This window comes from Vombatus ursinus, unplaced genomic scaffold (genome assembly GCF_900497805.2).
Source record: "Vombatus ursinus unplaced genomic scaffold, bare-nosed wombat genome assembly UNPS02014809.1, whole genome shotgun sequence".
NCBI lineage: Eukaryota > Metazoa > Chordata > Mammalia > Diprotodontia > Vombatidae > Vombatus > Vombatus ursinus.
In genome coordinates this window covers 16,111,986-16,128,992 of record NW_020954587.1, presented here as the reverse complement: position 1 = coordinate 16,128,992, position 17,007 = coordinate 16,111,986, and the positions used below count along the sequence as shown (strand labels likewise).

Below are 17,007 nucleotides of genomic sequence, written 5' to 3'. Positions count from 1 at the left end.
CTTGTCTCGATTAAGGTGCTCAGATTCTTATAATCCAGCCAATAGCTCAGTAATGTTCAGATTCCTTAAGAGTCTGGCCAGTATGGCAGATGTTCTAATAAACCCTGTCTTTGGCTGAAAGAAGGCTTGGGTCAAATTCTTTCGGGCAACACTTGTATGTTGTGATTTTGGGGTCCCAGCACCCCTAAACCTCTAAACTTCAACACTGAGATATAAGAGGAAAAGGTCATATTACCCTTAGGCTGAAAAAGAAACTTGTTACAGCTGATTAAAACTCCAGAAGAGGAGGAGTAGGAAGGGAGGGTCACTATTCTACAACCATTCACAGTGAAAATCCATACATTGATATTACAAGAAGAAGAGCAGAAAAGATTGAGTAACAGACTATTTCACAGTGACATGAATACCCACAAAGTTATAAGTTAGGTTAAATGATGATTTAGTGATAAACTTAGAGATAAACAGTATGAATACCAATTTCTGAACCAGAAAGTGTTGGTCAAAGAAAGTACCCTCAGAGCTGTTTTAAAGATAGACCATAGCTCTCTGCACTACCTCTCTTCATACTGTCACCTCCTGCCTGGAAAGTGGAGTAGAGTGGAAGGAATATACTTCTCTTCATTGCCACTTGATGCCTGGGAGGGAGGGTTTTCTGCCCTTTCTAAAGCAGAATAAAACTTCAACTGAGCCTGAAGTTGGAAATCTCAAAGACTATATATCTATAGCCATCATCAAGGAGTGAGCCCAGCTGAACAGAGGAAGAGCCCAGCTTAATAGTAACAGTTGAAGAGTCCTATGGTTGACCTGCCTAGCTAAGTTACTACAACCTAGCTGTGGAGCAGCCCAGATTAGCAGAAGAGAGATCTATCAAATATGTACACCATACTCATCATTACATTGACCTTTATCAGAATAGTACTCAAGTAAAGAGAAAGAACATCACTGATAAATAATTAAGTGGCTGAGCAGTCTCAGAAAATTACAAAATGGCATTTTTATATTAATTCTGAATAGAGGCCACTTGATGTGTACTCAAAAATTACTAACTCAAACTCAATGCGGGGGGAATATATATACATATATGTGTGTGTGTGTGTGTGTGTGTGTGTGTGTGTGTGTGTATATATATATATATATATAAAATCTTTCATGCTATGATAATAAAATAAATTGGTTTCCAGATAAGGGAACTCTGTAGTCCCCTTAGTACAGGCTTATAGTTCATCCTGCAAGAGTGGAGAGGTCAACTAGGGGTACCAAAGAGTGACTGTCTTTCATTTTTCATAGCTATTTGATGTCAAGATACTACCCTGTAGGACTTGGAGAAGTGAGGCATAGGGCAACACGCACCCAGAGACAGCTTGGGACTGCAGAAGAACCCAGTGAAGAACATCAAGTATAATCAGACTGAGAATCTACAGTACCTGTTTTTCCTCTTTCTGAAAAAAAATAAGATAGATATTCTCTGTCTCTATGCATGGGATGTTTAATTTAGTATTTCCATGAGCTAAATGGAGTCCATACCTTTTATACATGTATCAAGGTTTATATGTTAACCAAGTGAAACATAGTAAATTATTTCTGAGCTCCAGTCCCACACTGCTAACCACCTATAAGAAAAAATATTTTCAACTAGATATGCCATAGGCATCTTAAACTCAATATTTTTAAAAAAAAAAAAAAACAGAACTCATTATCTTTTCCTATAAGCCCTCCCTTTTCCCTAACTTTCTTATATCTATTGAGGTCACAATCATCTTTCCAGTCACCCAGGTTCTCAACATCCTTGACTTTTCACTTTCCCTCAATCCCTTAACTAATTGGTTTCCAAGTCTTACCAATTCTACATCCACAACACTCTCATTTTTCTTAACTCACATATCTCCAAAGTCCTCCCCTCTTGAACTTTTCCTGACAATTAGCACTGTCCAAAATTGGAATGGGTGGTAGATCCTTCTTTCTTAAAGGTCTTCAATTGGAGGTTGAAATTCTATTGATTCTTTGAAGAGTCAACTGCAGTGCTAAAATAAGCCTTACTCACTTGATGGCCTCATTTACTAGGTTCTCCCACCCCAACTCCAGGCAATTACTTTATATGTACTTTGTATAGTCTTAGACTTTGTTTTCCTTCAATAGAATGTAAGGCTCTTTAGAGTAGGAACTGTTTCCTTTTTTGTATCTAAATGTGTTTGAACTAAAAGTAGTTATGCTTGAAGAATCTATCATACCTTTTGCGCTTTACCATGCCTGCAGGCCGTTTGTAGCCTACCAAAGAATTTCAGGCTACTGGCAAAAAATGTAGGGTTGCCACTGCATAAGCTCCTGTTTGTCAGGTCACCCTTGGCAACCAACCATCATCAGTCAGTCTCTAATCTAACCTATCTGGGCCTGAAGAAGTTTAGCCAATTTTAATTTTGGCCCCTACCTACTGTCAAGTTGTGCAGGTGTGCCCTATACCAACCCTCCCCACCCAAATTTTTTTTTGAAGGATTTCATCTTTTAGATAAACAAATATTTAACTTAATAATTCTTGTGAAAAATCTGTGTTTTCAAGGCCTTTTAAAGTATAAGTTTTGTTCCCACAGATTATGAATCTCATTGTATGTCTGTAAGAATCTATTAAAAGAGATTTCATATAAAGCAGTTTTGCTAGTGGATAAAAAAACAGGAAAAGCTATTGAAATGATATATCAGAATCCCAAGAATCAAAGAACAGACTAAGCAATCAGTGACTAGTGAAATGTTAAGTGGACAAGAAACAATTTATGAGATTAACTTGTGGCTTCAGGTGTGGCTAAGAAAATGCATTAGTGGTGTTGATCCTGGTTAATAGGGCTGTGCAATTCAATTGTTGATGATTGTTGTTTCCTTTCAATTTCTGATTCAATCAAAAGATGCTTTGGTGAAATTCTGAGTTCTGTCAGAACGCAACTAAAAGGGCACATATACCATTCTGTGAAGATGTGTTGCTTAATGGGCACTGCTCAATTAATTAATCACTGTCATGATATTACAGAATATAATCAATCACTAAAAAACAAGTATCAAATTTGCCATTGAGTGAATTTTATTCTCAGTATGTTATTTTATATTCATAGCAATTTGAAATGTCTCTATCATCCCACTCATGAAGCTGGTGAATTTTAAAATCAGAAGATTCCAAAGAATCCAAAATTCATCTAGTCCATCCTTCTACTTTCAGGAAGGGCTGCACATAAACCATCTTAGACTGATTTCATCTACTCATGCAATCCATTTGTGGAAATGTTCAGGGTTCAGTCAAGCAACAAGTTTTCTGGACTCATATGTTACATTTACTTACACGTATATGTATGTTGTTATTTTCAAGCTACCAGAAACAAAGTTTATATTGACTTTTGCCTTCTTAGTCCTTAGCACAGTCAGAGTCTATAATAATTATCTGATGAATTGTTTGTCTCTAATATCTGGAAGGCACTATCTTCTTATAAGCCTCTTGAAATTCCTAACTTCTTTCAGAGCTCAGCTACTTGTGGACTTTACTAGTTCCCTCAGCTACTAGTATAGCATCACCATGACCACCACATATTACCATGTATTTACTCTGAGCAGGTAGCTCAATGGATAGAGGGCTGAACCTGGAGTCAGGAAGACCTGAGTTCAAATGTGACCTCAGACATTCATGAACTGTGTGACCCTGGGCAAACCATTTAACTTCTGTTTGCCTCAATCCACCCGAGAAGGAAATGGCAGACCACTGCAGTGTCTTTTCCAAGAAAACAACATACAGGGTCACAAAGAGTAAGACACAACTGAACAACAACAACAAACTCTGAACATAATTAGCATTTACTTACATATGTTCATGCTGTTTCACCTAAAAGAATGGGAACGCCTTAGGATGTTTTTGTATTTGTCCTTTTGTCCTCAGTGCCTAGCAAAGTGCCTGGCATATCAATGCTTGTTACTATTAGACTACATTCAAGCCATTTCTCACTCTCCCACTCAACCAGCCAAAATGTCAGTTATATATATGCCTTCATTTCTTTTCTTACATACGTACTCGTGTTTCTTAAGTATTTTCAATAAATTATATGTTAAGCACCTTATATGTGCCAGATACTGTGCTAGTTACTTGGAATACATATTAAATGTGAAACAATCCATAGTTACAAGGAGCTCATATTCTAAACTGTGGAGACTACAAGTACATATAGAAATATATACAGTTTAAAGAGAATAAATACAAGTATTTGTGAAGTAGTTAAATGCAAGGTGGTTTGGGAGAGAGAATATTAGTACTTAGGGAAGATCAGGTAAGTCTGTAGATAGAAAATGATGCTTGAGTTATACCTTAAAGAAAGAGGTCCCTACTAGGGAGAGGAAAGGAGGGAATGCATCCCAGGCATAGGGGATGGAAAGTGCAGTGATGCATACTGGAGATGGAGTATCATATGTGAGGAACAGAGAGAAAGGTAGTTTGGCTGGAATGAAGCATGCAAGAAGGAGAGAAACATTGATTGAATCTGAAAAGATGGGTTGGGGGCCAGGTTAAGTAGAGCTTTAAAAGCTTAACAGAGAAATTTATATTTTTATCCTAGAAGTGATAGGGAAACACTGGAGTTTCCTGAGTAAGGGAGTGACATTGTCATTTCTGAGCTTAAGGAAAATCACTTTGGCATCTATGTGGAGTATTGATTGGAATGGAGAGAAATTTGAATTGGGGAGGCCAATTGTTGAAATAATTTAGGTGAGAGGTGATAAGGGCCTGAATTAAAGTATTGGTTCTGTGAGTAAAGAGAAACTGTCACCCAAGCAAGATGTTATGAAGATAGAAACAAAAATATTTGGTAACTCATTGGATATGTGGGGTGAAGGAGAGTGAACAGTAATACTGAGGCTGCAAACCTGGAAAGACCAGAAGGATGGTGATGCATTTGGTAGAAATAGGGAAGGACGGAAGGCAGATGGTTTAGGGTGGGCATGTGTGTTACATTTATTCACTTTTGTTAGCATGTTGTATATCTCCATCCCAATCTTCATACAGACTATTTGTGCCCAGTTTCTGGGCCTTCTGAGCTCGTATTGGTCTGATCAGCCACAGTTGGACACGATCTCAAATCTATCCTGATATCATTTTGGTCCTATTCAAGTAAGAAGGACAGCAATGAAAGAAGGCATGTTATTTTCCACTTAGAGTACAAATTCTTGGGGACAGAGAAAGTTTAAATTGGTCTTTGCCTACTCAGTGCCTAGCACAGTGTCACTATATGTATCTGTCAAATTTTATGTCTCCTATGCTTGGAATCCACTACCTTCTCAGCTAAGCCTCTCAAAGTCCTTAACTTCTTTCAAAGCTCAGCTACCTGTAGCTTTTCCTGGTCCGTTCAGCTGCACTCTCTCAGCACTCTCCCAACCATGGCCACCACCAATGACCATGTGTTTACCTTGGACATATTTGTTATATACTTATATGTGGACTTCTCATGTATACATATAGGAAACAATAAGAAATACTATTTCTATTGGATATTATACATAAATTAAGATAACAGAGTCAATATTCCTAATATTCTATGTACCAAAATGGCCAGATTGGCCTTAACCAGCTTTCATCTACCAAACTCTTTGAAGATCTTCCTCAGGGCTTCAGAATCTGACCTAGCTAATTTTCCAAGTATAACTTTCATACTAAAAAAAAAATAGTGAGTAAATGTTTTACTTTAAAATGATTATAAAGAGGCTATTGTGGTAAAGAACTTTATGGTTATTACCTGATTCATATCATAAGGCAAGATAGGGGGAAGATGAGAAATCTAAGACATGATAATTACTTTAGAAAGTCTGAAAATGAGGTGAATGAAAGGACACAGTATTGTAGACATTTTCCTCCTCTAACAGAAATATATTCACTGTGAGTGTGTACTATAAACATCTAAGGTAACTGGCTTCCTTGGTGGCAAAGTACAGAAGACCTTGATTCTTAGACTATTTTTTTCTCTGCCTTTTCTTTTTGTAAATCATGTAGAATCTCCAAGTTTGTTATTTATCCTAACTAAGAGTAGCCTTTTAAGGTCTAATTTTTTTTCTTTATTATCACAAAATTACCTATACAGGGACAATGTATCATAGATTTTACTAACCACACTCACCCCATTAAGATAAAAACAAAGAAAAAAACTATCACAATTGACATATTTCTTTCTCTGTGTTGCACTTTAAAAAAAAAGCCATGAAAATTTGGGACTTATGTGTGCTTTTGTGAAGTAGCTTAGAATCGCAGAACTATTAGCTCTGCTCAATTAAGTCCTTGCTTTTCAACAATGCTCCCATTATTTTTTTAAACTATTGTACATCCTTCCATTTCTCATGTTGTCACTTGGTGGTGATGGAAGGAGTGGGGGTGGGGGACTTCCCAGAGCTGATCCTTCCAGTGTCAGTACTTCTTAATTACATTTCAGTTGTCTAGTCAATCCTAATGTTTCAGACTTTCTTTCTGAACTGAACTTATCTGAATTCAGTATCCATATGTTATTTCTTATCTTATTATTCTTAAGGAGCAAGAACAATTATTTACCTCTACCTCACTCCCTTTTTTTCTTCATAACCTCCTTTTATGTACTTATAAACCACAATCTTGCCCCTTTTTAGCATCCTTTTATCTATTCATATTTAATTCCTTCTATCTTTCATTATAGGTCACTCCTTCATTTGAGTAGTTTACTCTTTCCAGTCACAAAGAAATGAATCCTATTCCATTTCCTATCTAAATCAGTCCGTGAAAATCTAAAATAATTCCCTCTTAGTGATAATATCTTAGTAGTTATGATAGCAATATTTCTATTCATTCAATATGTGCTTCATTTAAAAACATGATTAATTTTGTTGTAAAATTTTGTTGGCATTAAAAAGATATAAAAATAAAACTATGTCACATATTTGCATCAAATTTTAGGACAAAAATACTTGAGATGCTCATTTTTACCACCTTTAAGAGGTGGGATTTTCAATACAAACACACTTTTCTGTGTTTCATTACAATGTATAACCTGAAAAGTAATTGAAAATTCATAATGTTGCATATATAGGTAACAAATGAAAGAAAATGAACTTTTTAAATATTTTGCTTATTTGCCTAAAATTATCAATCTAGTGCCTTCTTTTTAGCTCTTCCCCCAAATGCAATTTGAAATTTCTGTTTAAAAAACAGTAGCTACTTCCATAGAATGTTTTATAATATCAGTTATGTCAGAGAGAGACAATCTTCATAGTCTAAAAGAAAGTGGTACAAGTCCAATAGTTTTTCCCTCTAGCAAAGGAGAAGAAGAAAAAGAAAGCAAAGAGAAGCAATATTTCTAAACAGTCACTATCATCTGTGAACAAGTAAATGACCTTAAGATTTATGAATATGTTTCTCTTTGAAGATTTATTTTCAAGGTCTTATGGGTTGTTTTCTTTTAAATGACACTAACATTTTTAATACATCCATCTAATGATGACTATCTCCCAGGTTTCACTAAGCTGTTTGTATGATGTTGATATTTAAATTTAAATTTAACTATAAACTCACTGGTTCCTAGGGTTCTAAAGGTTTTATCATGTTGCATGAATTTAAAATACACATAATTTTCATTGTATTAGATAAAGATTACTGGGGAAATAATTCCAGAAAAAGATAAAAATTCAGCAGTGACATATAATGGAAAGTACTATCTTAAAGCACACATGATCATGTGCATATGTGCATGCCTACTTTTATTCAATGTGTTACTAATGTTTTGAAGAGATTCCATTGCCAAAAATCACATAATAAGTGCTGTCCAAAAACAGCATGTGTTAAAAATTCTAAGAAGCTTGACACTGGGGTAAAAAAAAAAACCTTATCTTTAAAAGAAAGCAATATTCATTTGATAGAAAATCCACCAACTATCAGAAAATTCAGTAGCAATTTTCATTTTATTCATATAACTTATTTATTTCACTATTTTCTTTTCTTTCAGAGTGTGTGCATGGAATGAATCCTCCTAGAGACTTTCATGGTATGAAATACTCCAATTATTTATATCTCAGATCCATCTGAACATTTGTGTGTACATGAATGCATCATACAGACACATATGTAACATGTTTAGATATAAAAAATAAAAGCAAGTCAATTAATTAAACAATTAAAGCAAGCTTTTTGCTGATTCAAATATTTTTAAACAACTTTCCACATAAGTGGCATGCCATATAAAACATTCAGATGAAACCTTAAATAATACCTTTATTTTTGTAGCATTTACAACATCTGCATTCTACTATTATTAAGTGACTCTTTGTATGAAAGTTGTCTAATGCAAAGCTTGGCTTCTGTTAGAACACATTTTATTACCTATTTTAACAATGTGTTTTTTTTAATATGCATATTGCAAGCTAAGCAATGCAAAATTTTAATGAGGATAGAATGTTTACTCGGCCTTCCTAGATTAAAAGGATTCATTTTTTTTCCATTTCAAAATTCGCTACTTATTATGTACACAATTGACTTAATGAGGGGTATTCTTAATAAAATTAGTACATACTGACCACAACACACCTGAATACTTGAGTTAAGAAAAGAGACATTGGGGTAAGGTGTGAAACCCCATAATGATGTGATTTTTTAAAAGTTAATTATCTTTGAAACACTCCAGAGAGGAACATATATTTTAATATTCAAAACCAAACCAATTTATATATTTAGGTATATGTCTGTAGATGTTGTGCCATCATACCTTTATATTATTACACTCAGATTAAAATCTTCTTGCTTGTGCACTGACTATCCACCACTGTAATATGTTTCAACTAAGCTATAATAAAATGCATGTAATTAATCCTGGTACTAGAATTAAATATTTTAAAACATTTTATACTTAAATTGACAGAAACATAGAAAGACAAAAAAAGAAAAAAGAAAACCCAGCAATTTTAAACTAAGGTTAATAGAGAAATTTTATTTCGCCTATATGCATGATTTCTTCTTTGAAAATTTCCTAAAAAGCAGAGTTAAAATATCTTTGACATATCCTTCTAGTGTTAGTTGGATGCTTATCCTATATTATAGAGGGCATTAACAAACTTTCATAGCTTTCAATGGAAATGATTGCTCCTACTATCTAGATGCATACTACTTATTACAGAGTAGGGCAATATTCATTTTACCATATTACAAGCCCTTTTTTAAAAATTTTTTCTTCCTGTAGCAAACTTGAAAGCACTTGTGACACTAAAATAAGTTTACAGGGTTATCTTTTATTCTTGATTTTTTAGGCACTTGAAGTAAATTTATTTTTTTCCAAAGGAAGATCTCTGGTCTTTTCAGTTAGATTTTTTTTTTGTGGGAGGTTTTTTAAGGGGAGAAGGTAATTTTGTATTATTTTCCCCCTTTTTTTCTTTCTTAAAGAGCATGGGGAAAGGAATTACATTCTGTTGAGGTGTTCTCACCGAAACCTCCCCTCAAATGGAAAAGATATCATTGTTTGTGATATTGCATTACTGAAATTTGTGCATAGTATAGTGAACCTAGCAACCCTTAAGTTTCCAGTCACTTCTAAATCAATTCATGATAACTTGCTTTCCATTCACTTTCAGCTTCCAGAAAAGAAGAGAAATTATTAGCAGTTTTCCAGATTTTCTCAGCACATTATACAAAAGCAGTAGATCCTGGAAAACAGAAATACAAAACTGTCCAACAGAGAACAAATGAGCAAAGATTTTCATTGTTATTATTTGTTATTCTATTTGTCTTGCCTTTGAAAAAAAATCTTCCAAGATCACAGGTTCGTTATTACCAGTTGAAACTCATAAACCCAATCACTAAAATACTTACACATGCAGTATGTACAGCCATGTAATTATCAAACTTTCCTTTAACAGAGATAAGAGTATGACTTCTGTAGCCTGGACGACAAGCTATTGCTTCAAGAGTACCTTCCTTTTGATTACGTCTTTTTTAGGACGCCATCCTAGGGCTCCGAAGATCCGTTAGCACATGTTTCCCCTGACAAAGTATGTACAGTTGTACCTTTTAAAAGATTCAAGAATCCAGGAGTCAGAGTTCATGTCTACCACTCCAAGATGAATAACTTTATTTCTAAACAATTTTTGGATTTAATTATATCTTCAAAGATAAATTTGCACAACAACCTAGCATAGTGGAATGCTGGCCAGCACTTAAATAGCGGCGCTACACATTTTGCCTGTCTGGGAACAAATCAACTAAAGGGGTTGTGATGTATTGTAAGGGGTGTAGTGGGGTAGCACATAGAAATCAGATGCTGTGATCTTCTTTCGCAGAACCGAGACGTGAGAGAGTATTTGGTACATCTGAAGGGGTAGAAGAAAGGAGTTTTGGGACTGTGTGTTGAGTGAGTGTTTAACTCATTGTTTGTCATCGGGAGCAAGAAAGGAGTCTCTTGCGGGTGAAAGGCTGCACTTGATTTCTTTAAGGTTAGCCAGAAATTGATCTTTCTCAAAAACCATTCTTAGAAACACAAGTGTTGACCTTTCCTTCCGGTACAATTTATTTTATAAAGCATATCAGTACTAGGAGTTCTCCAGGATTATTCCCAGGTCAATAATTAAGAAGTTTCTCGACTTGCCGAGAAATGGAGAAGGGGCTAAGGTAGGAGAAGAAGAGGGAAAAAGGACTCAGGCCAAACTGGAGATGGAGTGCATCAGAACCAGTGGCAGTACCTCTTCTTACGCCCCCGCCTCCTCCCACCAAGACAGTTCCGAAGATGGTTTGAGCTGAAGTTACTGTGCTGAAATCAATGGCACAACCCAAGGAAGTGACAGAAAGAGAAAAGGAATACAAGGACAAGGGCCTTTGCCAACAGATACGAGTGATCATCCCTAATTTAACTCTGAAACATCTAGTGTGAGGAAGAGGCAGTCGTCTTCACTGGTCGGCTGGAACTCAGTTTCTACCAAGCCATATTTCCAACCAGGTTGGGAGCGAAGTTAAGGGAAACGAAGTATGAAACATATAGACATCTGCTCTAAAATGTTGTTAATGGTCCTCTGTTAAGCCGTACGTATTCATTTCCTCTGTGCTTGCGGCTGCGCCTTGACTTGGAGGGAGTGGGGAAACGGGGAGCAATCTGGGGATGCTAATGCACAGAAAGTTTTCCCCGTTAGGAATGGGGGGTCGGAGAGGATGTGTAGTTGAAGTGGATGGCTTGGACAGGCAGTCATGCTGTAACTAAAATCCTTAACGCTTCGCGATCCGGAGTCTCTGAAGCTGCAAAGGTTCCCCATGTGCAGGGCTAGCGGTGCCCTCTAGTGTCCATGCTTCATTACGCCGGCGGTGGTTGACTGCTGAAGCTAGAGGGGACACTCCCAGGCGAGATCAACTACCCGCCCCGCAGTAGCCTCTGGGTTTTGTTGTGCCTCTCTTGGGACCTGTATTCTGGCTACGCTCGCCTGCGGTCAGGGGGGTTCGTTCAATGACTTGAGGGGGTTAGGAGTAAAAAAAAGATAATCACCCAAGAAGTCAAGGAGAAAACGCATTCTCTACGCCCCCCCATCCCATCTGCATACAACCCCAGTTCTTCCTCTCTCTGACTTCTTTCTCCGCCACATTAATGCAGCCGCTAGGGAGAAGGAAAGACTTCGAGTGCCAGGTTGAGCCTCTGGCCGAAAAGTCCTCTTTGGTTTCTCCTGCTCCTGCTTCCCCGCTAGGGGTTACACTGTCCCCCTGACCTGGGCTACGCAGAATTGGAGGTGCAGGTTGGGTGGCAGACGGGTGGAGAAGGAGATGAGTGATGAGTCTGCCCGGAAGTTCCCAGGAGGGAAACCTACCAGGGGCTTGGAGAGAGTTTGAGGCTGTTGGGGATTTGAACGAGGGAAGTTCCTAGATTGAGTTCGTAGAGTTCGTTTTTGTTAGGTGGTCAACTAGAGAAAGAAGCGGGAAGTAGAAGAGGAGAGAAGAATCTGAGGCTTAAGCTAGAGAGGCTGGGGCTGAGATGACTCTGGCCAGGCGCAGGGCAGTAGAGTCTGAAGTGCCCGAGACCGGAGCTCTTCCTTCGGAGCACCATTCCTGTTGAATACAGGACAGGAAATAGAGAAGTTTTTTTTCTTTCTTTTTTTTTTTTCTAAAGGGGGTGGGAATTACCTCTTATTAGTCTCTCCCACCACAGAAACACACACATATATTTTTTTCTAAAGCTTAGAATATGCCGGGGCAAGTTATTACGGACTCTGACAAAATTTGAGAGGGGTGATAGGGGTACACTACTCAACCGCAAAGAAAAAAAAAACAACAAAGATCCCAGGTTGTCGTTATCTGGATCCCTCAAATGAATCAGCACCAATTTTCTACAGCCTCAAAACAAGACATACAGGCATGCACAACTCCCGCTGACCTCCACCCTGCCCTTGTCCTGAGTCATTCACTCCCACCGCCAGGACCTGGGAAGGTCTGTGAGCCCGAGGAGTAGGTTTGCGGCTTCTTGTGGGCTCTGAGGGAAAACTGGTGACCTCGCTGAGATTTCCAGACAATTATCCCGAGACACTCAGAGCACCAGCTCCGTCTGCACAGAGCTCCAACCCCTGCTTGCAACCCTTCCTTTGCAAATTGTATAACAGACTCGAGAGTTTGCATAAGTCCTCCCTAGACCAGCAACCCCTTTCTCCTCCTCCACAGGCTGGCAGCTGTAGATACTACAGCTACTCCCGCGTAGCCCCTTTGCACGACTGAAAGGAAATGGGGGTATTTGCAAAGCAAGAGCATCAAGGCCGGGCCTCAGGAAATGTGGTCGGTGGGTGGTAAGGTTCCAATCCCAGCCATAACAAGTGGGTGACTGTGTCTATGTATTGTGGTGGCCTTGGCATCCCATTGACACAGGCTCCTTGCTCAGTACAGTAGCCGCAGCCGCTGAATCAACTGGCCAATTCCAGGAGCCAGTGGACTTGAGCCGCGCCCTGGCTTGAACCGGAAAGATTGCTCATTGGCCAGCGTCCTCCCCCTATGCAAATGAGCTGAGGGAATGGCATTCCTCCGAACTCTCTTACAGTAAAAGCACATTCATTTCCAGTCAATCTCATTCATAGAGCCAGAAGGCGCAGGCTGGACCGGGCTTTTCTCAAGAATCTGAGCAAACAAACATCTCACAGAAGGTCATAACGCTGCACTCTCAGTGAGCTTGTAGACAGCTCTATCCAGCTGACTCCCGTGAACCCGTGAAGAATTTCAGGATTTATTTTTCCTTGCTCTGCATTGGTGTTTTTGCTTTTATTTTTTTCCCCACTTTTTAATGAGCTGTATTCTTGGCTGGATGCTTTAACGTCTATCCTGGCTACGAACTTTTTTTGTTTCTGTTTCCTTTGACAACTGCTCTCTCTCTCTGCGGAAGCAAGTGTGCTGCACTTCAAAAAGAAACGTTAGTGTGTGTGTTTTAAACCAGAACTGCAGCATCTGCATTAATCTGTCGTTTGAATATGATTCAGAGAGGAGTTACACCTGCTGGGTTATACATAATATATGCATATATATTATGTATATAGATATGTATATATATATATGTATATGTAGACGTGTACATATTTCTATGTAGTTAAACAGTCCTGCTGTGACTGAATTAAGGAAGATTGGTTTAAGTATTGCAAAAGTTGGCTGACGCAGAATATTAGTTGGCTTCTGAAGAGGGAGAGTGCATGTGTTTCTGAGTGCTGTTTCGTACACTATAAAACCACAGAGGAACCCACAAGTTTAACCAACACCCCCAAACCCAAGCTCTCAGATGTGGAGTTTTGTTTTGTTTTGTTTTGTTTTGTTTTAGCCTGAGAGTTCATCATCTACTGGAACCTTTATAAAACTTGAGAGAGCAAGAAAAAAAATTTTTTTTAAATCTGAATTTTCTACAATGAGCATTTTCAAGATTGTATCAAGAGATCATGACAAATACTCCTAGACCAACACAGATCCAACTACTGAAGCTGATTTTCAAGGCTACTTAAAAAAAAAAAAGCAAAAACAAAACTTGGATAGAACATTAATGGATTTCTGTTGTGTTTAAATTCTCTAAAGAGTATATTGTAAATATTTTATGAAGTACAGTATATGTGTGTGTGTATAGTGCACATACGTTGTTAGCTTGACTGTTGGAAACTACAACTTTTGTCTTTGTGGACTGAAGACAATTTTGTATTTTAAAACTGGCTGTACGTGGAAGGCACTAACGTATTTTGTGTTCTATTGGGACTTTAGAAAAATCACCTGGAAAAACCTAAGGCAGTTAACTACTGGAGATTCCAGATTGTATATGTGGTGGTCATATTTCTCTCTGCATAAATATTTTAGGAAGTGTATGGGAACTTGGCCTATGGTGATTTTTTATAGCAACCAAGGACTGAATTTGAAAACTTAGGAGAAGAAAGTATAAGAAGACTACTTTCGCTACATTTTAACCCACTAAAAAGTTGACCTAAAAGGCGTGTGTGTGCATCCTGAAGCCCTGCAACATCGTTAAAACTTTTTTTTTAACTTGTACTGGCTTATCAACTAATTTCTTCTCTCTTTCTCAACACTCAAAAAATAAAGTCTCACATACTTTTATGTTGGTTTCCAGAGAGCTAATTGCTGAAGATTTGCAGTTATTTCTCTGTCTTATAAGAACTGTTGGGAGACTTAACTCAAAACGTTTGTTGTGATGCGTATCCCCGTAGATACAAGCACCAGCCGCCGCTTCACGCCACCCTCCACCACGCTGAGTCCCGGGAAGATGAGTGAAACGTTGCCGCTGGCTGTCCAGGAGAACAGCGCCTCCCTGGTGGGAAAACTCAGAAGTACAGACCGCAGCATGGTGGAGGTTTTAGCGGATCACGCGGGAGAGTTGGTCCGTACAGACAGTCCTAACTTCCTCTGCTCCGTGTTACCCACGCACTGGAGATGCAACAAAACGTTGCCGATTGCTTTCAAGGTATTTCGCGCTTTTAAACTTTGACCCAGATGATAAGAAAGGTGGGAGCGAGGGAGGAAAGGAGGGAGGAGGAGGAAAGGAGAATGGGGTACTTGGTCATAGGAAGAAGAGGTGAAACACAGCCAGGCCCGAGTGAAACTGTAAGGGTTTTTTTTTTGTTTGTTTGTTTGTTTGTTTGTTTTGGGTTGTTTTTTTTTTTTTAATTCTAGCAGCTATTCCCACATCTTGAGAGAACATAACTATTTCTCTAATCAGCCTGCCCAGCTCTTCTGTGCCTTACCAGACTGGGGCCTCTTTTTAACTGAAGCTCTCCGTATTCTGCGGGATTAAAGAAGATGCTGCATTGGTGTAGTGACTTTCAAAGAATATATTAGTTATTTCGGGCTCCAGCTGTCCAGTAGCTAAGAGTGAAGGGAGGTTGAGGGTGAAGAGGGCGGAGCTAGCATTTAGAAAAAGTGGGCAAATGTGCATAGGCACTATAAAAACATCTTAAAAGGCATCGGGTGTGACAGTGCACCTTTTAAAAGTTCCCAAACAACTCACAAGGCTATTGTTTTCCTGTCTCTTTCATAGTGAGAAGATAGAGAGTTATGCTTTCCTCTCACTTTCTCTTAAAAGGATCACAGGTTAGGAGCAAAACTGTCTACATCCAGCAAATGCTAACTCTTCTGTTTCTCTTCTCAGTGTTTTTCATATTTGCCAGTGAGAAGAAACATAAACTTATCTTGTAGATTTAATTTCTTGGCAAAAAGGAAAATGCCTATGCTGGCTTTGGGTAGTGTATTTTTTTTTTTGGTCCCTTAGGTGTCGTCTTAACCAAACAACATAGCATAAATGATTACACTATATTTTGAAAAAAAGTTTTCTGAGTAATTCTGTCAAGCACTAGCCCCATCCCTACTAGATGCCAAAAGTAGCAAATCTTGTTTCTTTTCCTGGAACTCTCCTAAATGTTATAACCCGATTCACCTAGATTAAAGCCTTGAGGCAATGAAAGGTAACCGAGGGTGTACTTTTAAAGGAAGATGCCTTGAACCAATGCCTAGTTTAGCAGCAATTTCTATTTGGGGTGAAAGTGGAGGAATGGAGCAGGGAATGGGAGTGTGGATGAGGAATGTCTCTCACTTTTGATCTAGGAGACTTCCCTCTTCAGCTTTGGGCTCCTTTAAGACAAGGCCTTTAGCTAGAGAGTAAATAAACAATCCCAAATATTAAAAATATGTATTTGCAGCAAAAATCAAAACATTTCTTCCTAGGTTGTTTCTGTCCCTTCTTCCTTGATTTTGAACCATCAATGCAGTGCTGATTTAAAGGGTTTTGAACAATTTAAGGAGATTTTTAAGGCAGGTGATTCAAGTTACAGAAATGCACCACTTTTTTTTTCTTTCTCATTTGTGTGATTATACCTTCTGCTTCCTTTTAAATAGCCTTTTGTTTCTGTATGCTGCACATTTATTGACTTTACATTATTTTAGATAATTCTGCATTTGACACTGTCTCATAGGGAATGCACAATCATTAATAGAAGTTCTCCCTTGTTCTTAAATTCAGGGCAAATTCTCTACCTCTGTTGTCCTATAACATTTTTAAAAATAGCTCTCTCTATGAAAAACATCCCATTATTTGCCCTGAAAACAGTTTTATTTTAATTTTCGCTGGGGTAAGAGATATGGAGTTATCTTATAATTTTATCCCTTCTCCTTTTATTTACACTTAGGGTCAGGAACACATTTTGAAGTTTAATTCAGCCTAATCCCTTTGTGAAAACAGTCTTCCTACCTAACCCTCCTCTGCCCACCCTCCGATCTTCAGCAAAGCATAAGAGCATTTTCCAGTGTCCAGAAGATCATGCAGAGATGTCCAGGCAAAAGGAATACTTTTACAATGCTACTATTTAAAGGAATAGCCGGGTAGGATCAGAAAGGCCAGTATCAATCATATCCGTCTGGGCTATCAGGTGTCTTTGTTTAACACTTGTTTCCCCCCCCCCATACACTTCACATCCTTCATACTCACATTTACTTTAAGTTAAAAATTATTTCATTAAAGATACGCATCCCCTCACCCCAACAAATAAAAATAG

The 17,007-nt window shown here is 38.1% G+C and overlaps 1 protein-coding gene across 4 annotated transcripts in view; it reads left to right on the top strand.

Annotated features, from left to right (window-relative positions):
- The window catches only part of RUNX1 (runt related transcription factor 1), a 341,271-nt gene that overhangs the window by 197,163 nt on the left and 127,101 nt on the right, over positions 1 to 17,007 (top strand). For all 4 annotated transcript variants that reach the window (XM_027875542.1, XM_027875543.1, XM_027875545.1 and 1 more), the window contains 2 exons: positions 7,980 to 8,018; positions 14,671 to 14,924. In XM_027875542.1, coding sequence (XP_027731343.1) covers positions 7,980 to 8,018; positions 14,671 to 14,924 — 293 coding nt within the window. The remainder of the gene's footprint in view (positions 1 to 7,979; positions 8,019 to 14,670; positions 14,925 to 17,007) is intronic.